At 42.9% G+C, this 15298-nt stretch overlaps 1 protein-coding gene across 1 annotated transcript; it reads left to right on the top strand.

The window, feature by feature from the left end:
• LOC8061883 (CLIP-associated protein) lies at nt 1-11888 on the top strand. Its single transcript, XM_002448095.2, has 21 exons — nt 1-485; nt 1247-1402; nt 1523-1585; nt 1940-2008; nt 2148-2310; nt 2927-3088; nt 3696-3793; nt 3929-4003; nt 4078-4146; nt 4221-4306; nt 4387-4504; nt 5313-5411; nt 5504-5861; nt 6303-8101; nt 8211-8309; nt 9601-9705; nt 9792-9866; nt 9937-10005; nt 10106-10174; nt 11176-11277; nt 11409-11888. The coding sequence occupies exons 1-21, from the start codon at nt 150-152 to the stop codon at nt 11565-11567; spliced, it is 4329 nt and encodes a 1442-aa protein (XP_002448140.2). The 5' UTR covers nt 1-149; the 3' UTR covers nt 11568-11888.

Raw genomic sequence — 15298 nt, 5'->3', positions numbered from 1 at the left:
ACTCCCCCACCTCTCCCCTTCTCCCTCCCCCTCCCCCCTCCTCAGATCCGGCCACCTCCTGCCCGCCTCGCCGCCGGTCCCGCGCGGCCCGGAACCGAACCCTAGAGCTCTCCCCCCCGTGGCGGGTCCGCCGGGCGCGCGCGGAGGGAATGGAGGCGGCGCTGGAGGCGGCGCGCGCCAAGGACACCAAGGAGCGCCTGGCCGGCGTCGAGCGGCTGCACGAGGCGCTCGACGCCACGGCGCGCCGCGGGCTGGCGGCGGCCGAGGTCACCGCGCTGGTCGACACCTGCATGGATCTGACGCGCGACGCCAACTTCCGCATCGCCCAGGGCGGCCTCCAGGCGCTCTCCGCCGCCGCCGTCGTCGCCGGCGACCACTTCAAGATCCACCTCAACGCCCTCGTCCCGGCCGCCGTCGAGCGCCTCGGCGACGGCAAGCAGCCCGTGCGCGACGCCGCGCGCCAGCTCCTCATCACGCTAATGGAGGTGAGTGAGCTCCCTTCGTCGTCGGCGGTGCTCTCAGGGGGCCTGCCCATCTCTCCCGGGAAATGCATGTAGCTGGGAAGCTAGATTAAGCTTCGAATTCGAGCTAAGAGGTCGAGCAGGAGCAGGTTGGAGATTCGGGGCTTGTTTTTTTTTTTGGTAGGTCGGGTGGGGCACGGTAGATGCAGAAGTTGCATAGTCGTGCTCAAGTGGGAAATCCAAAGGTATTCGGCTGACCATGATAGATTGATAGGCATACCGTTTAAATGGATCAATTGGCTAACTTTTTGTAGGAATCGTGTGCTCTTGGGCTCGAGTATGGTTCCTAAGTTGAACTTCCAGTGGCATGTCTTATTCTTCTGTGATTTTGGTTGTACCAAACAAAGATAAATTTGGGATTCAAGTAAAGACTTAGCTGCTTCCCTGTATGCAATCTGATACTGGGGCATTTACACATAATTCTTTTATTATTTTTTACCATTTAACATTAGAACTAGGATGTCTTTTGGAGCCGTGTTTTTTCATAAATGTCTCAGTGCTTCAATCTTTGGCTTTTTGCAATGAAAATGACTTCTAAATTCTGATGCTGTTTTTACTAGTAAGTGCTGGATTACAGTATATTAAGACACTATTGTTAAACCATGTTACATATCTACTTTCGCCCTTCAACTATCAAAGCATTCAAGGCAATCATGTTTTGAGTGTTTTAAAGTTTAGGATTAGGACTATTATCTTGCAATATTTTGATTTTGTTCAACTCTCAGGTTTCTTCACCAACAATCATAGTTGAAAGAGCTGGTAGTTATGCATGGACTCATAGGAGTTGGAGGGTGCGGGAAGAGTTTGTACGTACAGTGGCAACTGCAGTTGGGCTATTTGCTTCTACAGAGATTTCCTTGCAACGAGTTTTGCTTTCACCTGTAAGAACACTTTCAGATGGTTGCTGTTTATTCTTTTTATTCATATCCAGATTTGTATTGGTCTGTATGTTACACATTTATGCTATATTCAGAAGCCCTAAGATTTTCGGTCTCGTGCAGGTTCTGCAATTGATGAATGATTCGAACCAAAGTGTGCGAGATGCTGCTATCTCTTGTATTGAGGTTAGTTGATTGATTCCATATTCCATACTGTATAGACCTGCTTCATCTGACACTTTTTTCCCCATCGCCCATGATTTTATGCTCTTTGTTGACTGTATACTCTCCATTTCTATAGATCTTGTTTAATTTCCCAATAGTTCCATCCCACATTTGCAAGCTGGAGTGACTGAATCATCTTTTATAGCAACATTCAATGTAGCTCCAAGCTCTTTTGCTTCTAGTTGAATTGCTTTAGTCCCTTGTACTCTATTTGTATTTCATCTAAACTGTTCACACTGATTAGCTGAGACACACACCTGTTGTCTAGGCAGCATAAAGTGTTTCTAGTAAGCCTTCATTTGTTTTTCACTACAGGAGATGTACAAGCACATGGGGTCACAATTTCATGAAGAGTTGCAGCGCCATAATCTGCCTTCCTACATGGTACTTTTATCACTAAAACTTCCTTTTAATAGTTGGGCTAGCAATTTCATGCTTTACATGATATTATGTTCTCTTGTTTTTAATGTCTGCAAATCAACAAAGCGAGATTACCCTAATCTTTATTGTTTGGTGCCCGCAGCTAAAAGAAATAAATTCAAGGTTGGATAAAATAGAACCAAAGGTTCGCTCATCTGATACAGCGATGCAGTATAAGGCTGTAGAATCAAGATCTGTTAGTGCTAATCCGAAAAGAGGCAGCCCAAGAACAAAAAGCATACCAAGGGAAAGTACACTGTTTGGAGGTAATGTCTACATTTCATGAAATTTTGTATTTCGCACATGAGGATATGAACTAGGATTATGCCCGTGCGTTTTATGAACCGATCAAACTAGCTACTACATCATTCCAGTATAGGCACGAATCGCCAAAAGCCCCAGCTCACCGGCGTATCAGCTAGGAGTACATCCGAACTAAAAAAACACCATTCCTTTTCGGCCCGAGCACGCCAGCTTTTTCAGCCTTTTCGATCACATCCGATCTAAAAGGCCAAGGATTCTAGTGATAACGAAACATTCTAAGCACCACACCACCTATACGCCCTGGGCTCACAGCCACTTTGTTCACTGTTGTGATAATTTGTTCCAATATGTATTCCAGAACAAATCAATATTCTCTTAATTTGTAACATAGCATGGGTGTGACTCCTTTAGTTGTGCTGTTTTTCCTGAAATTTATGGGGGCATGCATCCTATCACAAGATCTTTGATATTTTCTGTGAAATTAGTTTTCCTATTGACACTGTCGCCATCTGCATCTCAAGTTATGCTTGTTCACTTTGTGTGTTTTGATAGTTAACCCCCTGCCACATATACAAGTATACAACATTTCTGATGTGCAATTTATTGTGTCATTTGCAGGTGACACTGATGTTACAGAAAAACCTGTGGAACCAGTAAAAGTTCATTCTGAGAAAGAATTACTTCGGGAGTTTGAGAAGATCGCGGCTACCCTTGTTCCAGAAAAGGATTGGTCTTTACGTATTGCTGCCATGCAAAGGATTGAAGCCCTGGTTTATGGAGGTTGATTTTCTGCATCCATATCATTATTCCTGATAATGCTTTATGCAATATTACTAGGCCATGAGTATGGCTACAGAGAATATACTGTGGTATGTCTTGGCTGCAAAGTTTAGAAAGCATTTATATGGCCAGAACCCAGAAAAGTAAGCCTTATTGCTGGGCAGGTTAGAACAGAAAAAAAATCAGAGTCAAGTTTACCTTATTTCTTTTCAACTGCACATATTATTTAAGCTTTTGGAATGACCACCAAAGGATAGACAAATAGGAATTCCATATTTAGAATGATGGGGTAGCCTTAATGTACTAAACATCCATATTTTGTAGTAAATATTGGTGAATACAAGATCTGTTCCTACTTCATAGTGGAACTTGCAGTTTTGAGGATTTAACCTTCATTGTAAAGGAGATGTAATCAGAGTTGAATCTTAATACTCTGTTTGATTCAAGATTGGGGAAAAAGTATCGTCATCCAGTTAGGAAACATGAATTTGTCACTGAATCTTTGTCATTGGGACCTCTATCAACTGTCATTGCTATCAACTGTCATTGCTAGTATGATATTGCATGTCTAAAAAAAAAAGTTTTACTGTGTTGGGACATTTGACAGGTGCGATCGATTATCCATCATTCCTTATGCTCTTGAAGCAACTGGTTCCTCCATTGTCTACTCAGCTGTCTGATCGACGTTCTAGTATTGTCAAACAGGTATTGTCAGTTTCCATTTATCCATCTTTCTTTTTGTAAAGATTATTTTTCTATTCCCAAAGGTGAATTGCATACCTGTCATGTTGGTTTTTTTTTTCAAGTTGAAAAATTTCTCACTCATGTTTTTATACCCAGGCATGCCACCTACTTAATATACTATCCAAAGAACTCCTCGGCGATTTTGAGCCATGTGCTGAACAATTCATCCCGGTAATTTCATGGGCAATTTTCTATCCTCCCATACACATTTTGAAACAAACCTAACATGTGTATGGATTTTTCAGATGCTTTTTAAGCTTGTTGTCATAACAGTGCTTGTTATCGCTGAATCTGCAGATACATGCATAAAAACTGTAAGTCATTTATATGTTTGTACTCAATAGATGCCATTTATTTCACCTCTTTGCTAATATGCATTATTTTGCAGATCCTGCGGAATTGCAAGGTTGCTAGGATTCTTCCTCGCATAGTTGACACAGCAAAGAATGACCGAAGTGCAATCCTCCGTGCAAGGTAAACATGTTTGGCTGTTTTCACATTGTCCATTGGTTATTTTCTTGCCACTTTTTCAAGTTTACTTCTCACTATCCCAGGTGCTGTGAGTATGCACTTCTGGTACTGGAGTATTGGGCTGATGCCCCAGAAATACAACGTTCAGCTGATTTATATGAGGATATGATAAAATGCTGTGTAGCAGATGCGATGAGCGAGGTAGGCTCTATTTCTGTCCTGTGTTGCATATCATGGCATGTTCGTTTTTGCACTGAAATGAAGCCATTTGCCCAAAATTGAATTGTTATTCTTTATTATTTACTCCACTCCCTTGACTCTTCTCTTTCTATTGTGTCATGATTTGCACCCTGCCTGAAGACGTGCTGAAAAATTCCATGAAAAAAAATTAATTTGCTTGGCACATAGGACAGGCCTGGTGCAGTGGTGAGAAGGCTTCCCACTGAGCCAAAGGTCCTGGGTTCGACACAGCCTCTCTGCAAAATGCAGGGGTAATGCTTGCCTCAGTTATTCCTTCCCCAGGCCCCACTCGTGTGGGAGCCACCAGCATTGGGTCTGTCCTTTTTCTTTAATTTGCTTGGCACAGCAACAAACTATAATGTGAAATAAACAAACACAGTGATCAGGTACTCAGAACTTGGTTGAAAATTAATATTTCTGCTCAGGCACACCCACAAACATGTATGCATCATTCCTTCTGTCCTGTTTGACCAGACAGACCTTGCTGGTCTTGCATGCGACAAGAAAGGAAAATAAGGGTTCTAACTTTCTGGGGAGAATAATGTAGCAAAAGGCAGTTCCCAAGTCAATGTTCGAGCTGTTTATATGGTTAATAAATGTGGTTCTGCTCTCTCTTTGATTAATGAAGGATGTAATTTGCTCAACAAAGAAATTTATGCTGTTCTCTTTTCTACTGGTTTTGTGAGGAACTGCACATTTTTTAGGATCATTGATTTAGTTCATACATTTTTAGATTATTATGTGTTTGATTGTATTTTCTCAACTCTAGGTTCGTGCAACTGCAAGAACTTGCTATAGAATGTTTGCAAAGACATGGCCCGAGCGCTCACGCCGTCTTTTTATGTCATTTGATCCTGCGATACAGAGGGTATGCCATTCTGTGCTCTCCCCCCTCTTAAGTTTCTATTTCCAGATAGACAAATACCTGCATTGCATTCTTTAATTGGAGAAAAAATGCAGATAATAAATGATGAAGATGGTGGTGTGCACAAAAGGTATGCTTCTCCCTCATTGCGTGATAGGGTTGTGCAGCCTTCACGTGCTTCCTCTCATTCAAGTAGTACACATGTACCTGGATATGGCACTTCGGCTATCGTTGCAATGGACAAGAGTGCAGCTATTTCTTCAGATTCATCTTTTCCATCAAACAATCTTCGGTTATCACAGTCAAAGACGATTGGCAGAAGTTCTGAGAGAAGCCTGGAGAGTGTGCTTAGCTCCAGCAAAGAAAAAGTTTCTGCCATTGAAAGTTTGCTGAAAGGTGTCAGCATGTCAGGGCAAAATTTCACTGCAGCGCGCTCAACAAGCTTAGATCTTGGTATTCTTTAAACTGCTTAGTTGTCATTTTTATTAAGAAATTCAATTACTCTGTTCATGCTATACTCCCTCCTGTATTTTCCGTTTGTACATGGGTTATCTAAATGTTTCTATGGAACCGAGACAGTGAAGAGATAAAATGATTACGCTACTCTATTTTAATGTTGTAGAATTAGTAAAATTTGGTTAATGACAACATTATTACCTGTAAATGTGCAGGGAGAAGATGTGATAAATAAGGGCAAATAAGAAAAAAGATAAATAAGTTTGCTTTGACACTTTATTTATTATATGCAACAAAATGAGAATTACATGCCCTTTCAAAAACGAAGAAAAAAACAGCAGTATTTTTTATGCATCAGAGAACAATTTTACCTATTCTGTTTTTCCCATTGATACTTTAAAAGTTTTAATTTCTTATTTACTTTTAATCCTAGTGCAGGAGTTGATCCTCCATCATCTCGTGATCCTCCTGTGCCGCTTGCAGCACCAGCATCAAATGTTCTGTCATTGCAGAACTCAGCACTGTTGGACTCATCCCTTCCTACCATCCCACCTAGTTCACGAAATGGTGGTTCCCGCTTATTGGATACGATGACAACACACTTGCCTACCAAAGAACGGTCAAGGTCACCGTATTTGAGTAATATGTCATCTGAGTCCATGTCTGGCTTATCATTGCCTTACTCAAGAAGATCTTCGGAGAGGCTTCAAGAAGGAGGCCGCATGGATGAGAGCTATGATATCCGTTCAGCTAGGCGAATCCCTCAAATGCATTTTGAGAGAAACTATGCTGATATGTCTTATAGGGATTCCAGCCACAGAGATTCACATAACAACCATGTCCCAAATTTCCAGAGACCTCTTCTAAGGAAGCAAGTAATGTCAAGGGCTTCTGCAAGTGGCAGACACAGCTTTGATGATAGCCATGTACCATCAGGTGATGTGTCTGGCTATACAGATTCTCTGGCTTCTCTAAATGATGCACTTTCTGAGGGTCTCAGCCCTAGTTCTGACTGGGTAGCAAGAGTTTCAGCTTTTGAGTTTATTCGGAATTTATTGAAACAAGGCCAGAAAGGCATTCAAGAAATTACTCAAAATTTTGAGAAGGTTATGAAGCTGTTTTTCCGTCATTTGGATGATCCTCACCATAAGGTTGCACAGGCAGCCTTCTCTGCACTTGCAGAGATTATCCCAGCCTGCAAGAAGCCATTTGAAAGTTATGTCGAGCGAATTCTACCATATGTATTTTCGCGGCTTATTGATCCAAAAGAGTTGGTGAAAAAACCATGCTCTGTAACATTGGAGATTGTTGGTCGAACATATGCTATTGATATGTTGTTACCTGCGCTAGTACGATCATTAGATGAACAGAGGTCCCCAAAGGCAAAATTGGCTGTTCTTGAGTTTGCAAATAAATCTTTCAGCAAGTACACTGTTGACTCTGATGGTTATAGTAACAGTGGCTTCCTTAAACTATGGCTTTCAAAATTGGCACCTTTGGTAAATGAAAAGAATGCAAAATTGAAGGAGGCATCTATTTCTGGTATCATATCTGTTTATTCTCACTTTGATTCAACAGCAGTGCTAAATTTTATTCTCAGTTTGTCAGTTGAAGATCAAAACCTCTTGAGGAGAGCCCTGAAGATCAAAACCCCTCGTATTGAGGTTGATCTGGTGAACTACTTGCAGAGCAAGAAAGAACGTTCACGCCCCAAATCTTATGACCAGGCGGATTTTGGAACTTCTTCGGAGGATGGCTATGCACTGACATCCAAGAACAGCTATCCATTTGGGCGGTTTTCTTCTAGTTCCCTTGATGCTGAAGGGGGAAAGAAGATCAATTCAATGCAAGAACCAGTGCTGCATAATGTCTCTATAGGTCGAACAGCTTCTGATATGAGCATGGATCATGCTATTCAAAGTTTAGAGTCATCTACAGGAGCTGAAGTTCATTTAACTAGGAGTAGAGAACCAAAGACTAACAGTAACTCAGTTGTGGAAGCTGCTCGCTCTTGGACAAACTACCCTGAAAAAACTGATGCCTCCTTAGATGGTGAAACTGCTACCGGTACTCCTCGGTTAGATTTCAGCCGGTTTCTTACTTCTGATGGGCATAATACTGTTGGTTCAACCCCCGAAGAAAGTGTTCAAGAGGGTGATATGATTGTGAATCTTAGTTCTATAAAGACCAGCCTTCAAACAGATAACGGTCTGAGCATACCACAACTTCTCCATCAGGTATCAATGGAAATCTTTCACCGACAGTCCATCCTGACCCGTGACTGTGTTTCTCTTCTTACCTAGGATTTGTGTTTATTATTGTAACTTATGAGTCTCAACTTTATAGATAAGCAATGACACTGAAGTTTCAAGCTCGGAAAAGCGGGAAGCATTGCAACAGTTGGTTGATGCTTCCCTTGATAATAACAGCTCCATCTGGGCAAAGGTTTGCCACCTGATGATTATCTTACTAAATGTTCCTTACAATAACCACACTTATTTTCCTTGGTTTCTGAGTTTGTTTTTTTCTACTGGACCATCTTCTGTTTTAATTCCATGATGAAACATTTTAATCTTCTTTATGAGAATTGAGAACAGTAGGGGAGTTCTAAATATGGTTTGATCTATAAATCTTCTGAACGATTGCATGTGGCTTATATATCTAAAAAAACTGTGTTGTAAGACTTTAGGGGAAAAATTGTTGTGATGTAAAAGTTGTTTGGGTGAACATATTTCTTTTACCTTTGATCTGTTTTCATATATGCACACACAACTTATTAATAGTTTAATACTCCACTTGCTTGTTAGTTACTCCATCCATTCCAGATTATAAGACGTTTTGGCTTTTCTAGATACATAGTTAAAGCATTGTATGTAGAAAAGTTAAAATGTCTTATAAGATTTGGAACGGAGGGAGTAATAGAGTTTGGTCTGTTGTCAGAAGCCAAATTCTCTTTTCTTCAAACAGAAACAAAGAGACCTTCGTGTAGCTTGAGGCATGTCCTGCTTCCTTCTTTGTAGCAACAAATAGTTCAGCACTGCCTGAGACATGGCGTGCAGTTTCATTGGTTTGCCATCGCTGAGTGTTGGAATGCCTTATTTAGGGAGGTTGGTAGAAAAAGAAGAAAAAAAAAATCATGGATTCGAAGGAACTGTTTTGTTGCCCATCTGGAAAGTCATCCCTACTTGAATTGGTTTGGGATGGGGCTCCTGATTCATTGGGCATTACTTGTGTTAAACATGAAAAGGGATTTATGTGACTTCACTTCCATGCTATTCCAGAAGACCCCATTGCACTCCTATCATACTGTTATAGCATCTGATGGTCGAAAGTTGAAACTCCACTCACTGGTTCGTGAGGTTACTGTCGCTGCAATCTCCATTGCTGTGGAACTAGAACTTCACTGAACCTTGCTCACTTTTGGACCTCGTAGGAGGTTTGCAGTCCCCTGACAGTTTCGATGGGACCTTACCATACACCGGCCGCCGCATGACCTAGGCTGATGACTACTGATAGTTTGGACATAGAAACTAAAGTGCCTTGTCTTGAAAGATTTTTGCTCCCTCCCTCTCTCATATTATGTTGTTTTTTCCTTTTTCTCTGTCTAGTGAGCTTTCTGTTTTATGGCTACTGGAGGTGACGAGGTGTAGATCATGTAGATTTAGTACAAAGTAATCTAGATGTGGATTTCTATCATTATTTGCTTTCTGATGCTGGCCTTTCAATTTTGCAACAGTACTTCAATCAAATCTTAACGGCTGTGCTCGAGGTATTAGATGACTCTGATTCATCCACGAGGGAGCTTGCTTTATCTTTGATTGCTGAGATGCTCAACAACCAGGTCTGAGTTTTCTCCTTTTTTGAGCATAACAGTATTAGGTAGTTGATCGACTCTCCCTTTTTACATTACAAATATATTTCTCCCAGAAAGATTCAATTGAAGACTCTATGGAGATTGTTCTTGAAAAACTCCTGCATGTAACCAAAGATGCAGTGGCCAAGGTATTAACTTCATTCTACCCATTGAAATTTGCAGACTTGATTGTGTTAAAATTTCTTTATTGCTATGCAGATTTCAAATGAGGCAAACCAATGCTTAAATGTTCTATTGGCAAAATATGATCCTTTCAGATGTCTTGCTGTATGTACAAAGTTTTGCTCTTATGTACTATTGTTGCTTCCCTTTCTACTCAGTCCAGTTTATTATACTTCGATGTTAAAGGCCTTTGGTTCTTATGCAGATTATTGTACCTTTATTGGTCAGTGATGATGAGAAGATACTTGTCGTGTGTATCAACTGTTTGACAAAGGTATCTCATATTTTCAGATGGTATTGCTGTCTGGTCATTTCCAACTAATTTGAATGGCATAGCATAGACTGTATAGTGATTTAACAAAGGAAGTGCCTATGTCTGTTACAGCTATGATTTAGTGCAGAGAGCATCATGTTGTAATGTATCAATCTCAATTCTAAATTTGAGGTGATAATATTGTTTTTTGTCAATGGACTTGACACTGTCGTACTAGCTATTGTTGCTTCACCAAAAACCATCATTGCTCTTATTTCATTTTAGATTAGATACCCTAGTTACTTGTGCACAACCCTATTGTGTTCTTTCTTCGAAGCTTTAGCCACTGTCGATGCTAATCAATCTGAACTTTTGCAATACATAATTTTTTTGTAACTTCTGAATGGGACTTTCAAGAGTGTCATGGTTACTGGCTGGAGGAAAAATGAACTAATAGTATGAGAAAATCATTATTGAGTTGCATGCAGCGACCAGTTCAACCCAAAAGCTTAAGCTGATGGGGAGAGGTGGGCAATTCACTTATATTCCAACACTCCCCCTCATGTGGAGGCTCCCTCAGGCCTCAGACGTGGAATAGGAGCGAGCAGCAATTATTTTATTTTAATTGCGCTAACCAGGATTCGAACTCGAGACCTTTGACTTTAATACCATATTGAGTTGCATGCACCGACCAGTTCAACCCAAAAGCTTAAGCTGATGGGGAGAGGTGGGCAATTCACTTATATTCCAACAATCATGTTAGTTCAAATGAATTTTGTCCTTATGACTAGCGCATCTGTAGTCGGTGTTTGGGAGTAGGCCAATTGGCCTCTCTGTACTTTCTCTCTCTCTTAATGAAATGACACACGAGCTCTCTTGCACTGTTGAGGAAAAAGGAAATAACTAGTAGTATGAAAAAAAAATGTTTCAAAATTTGCTTAAAATTTCGTTTCTTAGTGTAAGGATTGTTTTGGCATGTACAAACATTGTTGATAGTTGTTTTTCTTGTGACAATTGTGCAGCTTGTTGGGCGCCTTTCTCAAGAGGAATTGATTGATCAGTTGCCTACATTTCTGCCAGCATTATTTGATGCTTTTAACAACCAAAGTCCAGATGTCCGAAAGGTCAGTACCATCATATTTCCTTTGCTTATTCTGTACATGACCTTTCAATGGTGTACTGACCTTTTTTTGTGTCTTGAAATTTCGTAACACATTTCTCTAGTAACTTATCGTTGAATATTTTTTTACTTTAGACTGTTGTGTTCTGCCTGGTGGATATCTACATCATGCTTGGGAAAGCATTCGCTCCATACTTGGAAGGGCTTAGCAGCACGCAGCTCCGCCTAGTAACCATCTACGCTAACCGGATTTCGCAGGCGAGGTCCGGCAAGCCAATCGATTCTAACCAATGAGATTGTAACATTGTTATTATCTGTGGTCTATATGAGCATTTGTTAGGTAGGGTGTTTATCTTGTCATTTGTTTGTGTATGTGTATAGTATAAACAAGCGCCTCCCCTCTGTCAAGAGCTCCTGGTTTTTGCCCTGTGTGATTATGTATTCCCCCTTTACCCCTTTTTTATTTTTTCTTTGGTAGCTTGTGGAGAGTGTTAATGAGTGTGGCTTCATTTGTACTACTTGGTACATACGCTGTACAAAGAAAGGAAAGTGTAGTTTCGTGGACAACAGTTATGGAAGTGATTTTTTGGGCCCGATTTCCTTGGCTGGATGACAGTTTGCCGTCTTGTTTTGGTGAAATATGGCAAAATTTATGTGGAGTCTTTTCCTCAGGTCGATCGCTTGCTTTCTTTTCTTGCTAGTGAGACAACCATTGAACCGGTTCAGCCCAAACCACCTTGTGAGGCTGATTCAGGCACCAGATGAAGTTTTATATCCTGAAAAGAGTAGTTCAACTTATGCAGTTATGCCTTTTTGTTTGAAAAAAAAAATCTGCAGGCAATACAGTCAACCATGATGCCGCAGTGGCAAAACTAATCACTCTTTATTGGACGGAGAAGGGAATAACAGTGACAGATTGACAGTCCTAATCCTAATAAACTAAGTCCACTTGTGCTCATCCAAGTTGTCTAGTTGAGGCGAAGCCTTGTGGTTATAACTTATAAGAGTCTCGATAGCATCTCATGTCCAGGTGGCAGGTTCGACTCTATGTGGGAGTAAACATTTCAGGATTTTAATGGTGTTGTGGTTTCATTCAGCAATGTGAATGTTTCTGAGGAGCTGGGGAGGAGCGGCCCTGGTGTGGCAGATGCCATCGTCGTGCTCTCGCCGAGAGAGAGAGAGAGAGAGAGAGAGAGAAGAGAGAGAGAGAGAGAGAGAAGAGAGGGTAAAACCATCATAGCTCCCGCAGGAGAGATGGAGAGATGAGGTAAAGGAGGCAGGGTAAAACCATGTGAGCAGGTGAAAAATTGGACTGAATTTTTTAAAGTGGTCTAAAATCATGAAGTGGCAAAATAGCGCGAAGTACCTGTTTCATAGAGTCATTCTGACGAAGCCCACAACTTCGATGGCATTTCAGCAAAACCTACTTGCCACAAAGAACTCGCTTGATCTAGCTCACGGCGTCTATTCCGGTCAGCCATCATCTAACTTGACTAACGGCCACAGCCAGATACTTCTTCTTTGGAACTCTTCAGCTACATACTGGTCCTCTAGGCAATGGAACGGGCAATACTTCAGCAACATGCCCCAGATGCCAGCTCGTGCTTTGTTCACCTATGAGGTCGTGAGCAACGACCAGGAGGAGTATTTCACATATAGGCTAAAGACCGACACGCTTATCATGAGGTACGTGCTTGACGTCTCTGGGCAAGCGAAGGACATGATTAGCTGGTCTGATATTTCAGAGGATTGGATTGCCTTCAATGGGCATCTAGGAGCTCAGTGTGATGTACTGTATATGCTTTTTGTGGGGCATTTACAATATGTAGTGTGGATATGACCCCCTTGTGCAACTGTATGAAGGGTTTCTCCATCAGATCACCAGATGACTGGGAGCTTGGAGATCAAAACAGAAGGCTGTCACAGAAACATTCCTTTATATTGCGGCGGCAACCAAAGCGTAGGTGGTGTGAAGGACAGGTTCTATGTAATCAGTGATATTAGGTTTGCAAGATAGCGCCAGGTGTGTGGAAGTTGGGGGTGCTGATGAATGTGCACAAGCTTGCCTCTTGGTGGATCACCACATACAGAATAGCGTGACCTTGGAAGAGGTTGAAAGAGCTTGCCCAGTAGCTTGGTGGTGTACTCAAGACCGAGTCTGATATACAAACAATGGGACAGGTAGTGAAAATTCTCGAGGGTATATTACAGGTAGACATTATTCCTCCTGTCCTATGCCAAAGATACTTCAAGCAATTTCAGGAGGCACAACTTCAGTAAACACATAAATCATGGTTACACTTACACTGCTCGGGTGTGTTGTGAACTCGCCAAGATCCGAGTAGTTTTTTTTTCTCTCTCCCATGCTATGGATTCCGCGGCCTTTTCTTCCTGGAGATTGTAATATGTAGTGAGGTTTTTTATGGCCCTTGGAAATATATCAAGAGATTTTTTTTGAAACAATGACAAGAGCTCTGCTTATCAATTAAGACGGAAAAAATTTATGTACAAGAGGCTAGCCAACGGGATGCCAAAAAGGGCACCCAAGGGGCTAACCAACACATGTGGCACAACTGAGTACTAACACGACACACTGCCATGAGTCATCGTTGTCGAGAATGGTTGCTAAGCCACCAATAGCTCTGACTTCCCATGTCAATCCACACACACAAGCCCCCTACGAGTCCGGAGCAAGCGGCCGCAACCGGTCATCGTTGCCAAACTCAAGCAACCTGCAAAGAGCAGCGCCGACTTCTAGTCACGACCACACGCGTCACCCCCAGCGCTTGCCAACCCTAGCAAATCCTAGCCTTTGATGAAGGTGGGGGTTCACCGTGTGTCATCGTTGCCGAGCCACGTCCCCGACGTAGCAGCTTCGACTTCTCACAGCAACACCCGCCACAATGAAGAGAAGAGCAATCACCCGAAGGAGACATCGAAGCCACGACGAAATCCAAAACGCGACACCTTCAGGAAGGTCGCAACGTCGGTGGCGCCACCATCGCACATCCAAACTAGACAGAGCTTTCGCCCTTGGATGACAGTGCTAGAGGAGATACACGATGCCCTCAACAGGGAAAGCAGCACCCACAGGCGTCGCCGTCGCTAGGCCTTTGCCCAAGTAGTCCTTTAGCATGAACATCGGGACAAGAAGCCAGACTCTTTGTCGGCCAACACTGCCTTCACTGTTGTCTCGCTGCTCTACATCAACCCCTTCAGAGGAGCCTCGACGTGTCGGCTGCATGTAGCAGCTACACAGTTGCGTCGGTCGCCACCCCCTCCGAATGAGCAACGCGGAGCCGAACCTGACTTTGTCGCTCGCGTAACACCAGCTGCCATTGCCGGCTCTCTGCACGTGTTGACGACGCTGCTGACCCATCGCTAGCCGCCACCAGGCATATGCCCCACCCTATGGTCGCCGCCCCCTACCTAGGGGGCATCAGAATCGTAAGTACAAAGTACAAACCGACGCCAACACCCCTGGCTGGCGCCACCGCCTCCATCTTGGGCACCCACTGTCGTCGCCAGCCCACGAAGTGCGCACCGAATCAAACTGTCGTAGTTTTAGATCTAGCCATGCGGACACTAGCAGAGGCGGAGCTAGACAAAAAAAATAAGGGGGGCCAAGATAAGGGTAAGGCTTGGTTCAATAACTTCTTTCCTTTCAAATACCTATTACTACAATGGCTGAAGCAGGGTTGTTTAAGAAATTTTCAGACCATTGGGGGTGTCATGACCCCTGCTAGCACCCCTTGGCTATGCCACTGGACACCGGATCTGGCCACCAAGGATCTAGCTCTCGCGACTCAGGCCAGCGCCGCAGATGTTGTCAAAGCCAGAGGAAGGGACAGGCGGAGGAGAAGAAGATCCACCCCGCCTCCATGTGCCAGCCCAGACACTGGCTGGCGCCGCCACAGCTGTAGCGGACACTCCGTCGAGCTCCACGCAGCCTGCATAGGAGGGAAGTTGTCGGCTCGCTACCACCTACACCACCAAATCACGAGGAGAGGAGAGGCCTCGCCACC

The sequence above is a fragment of the Sorghum bicolor genome, chromosome 6 (assembly GCF_000003195.3).
Source record: "Sorghum bicolor cultivar BTx623 chromosome 6, Sorghum_bicolor_NCBIv3, whole genome shotgun sequence".
Taxonomy (NCBI): domain Eukaryota; kingdom Viridiplantae; phylum Streptophyta; class Magnoliopsida; order Poales; family Poaceae; genus Sorghum; species Sorghum bicolor.
This window is presented reverse-complemented; position numbering and strand designations above follow the sequence as displayed.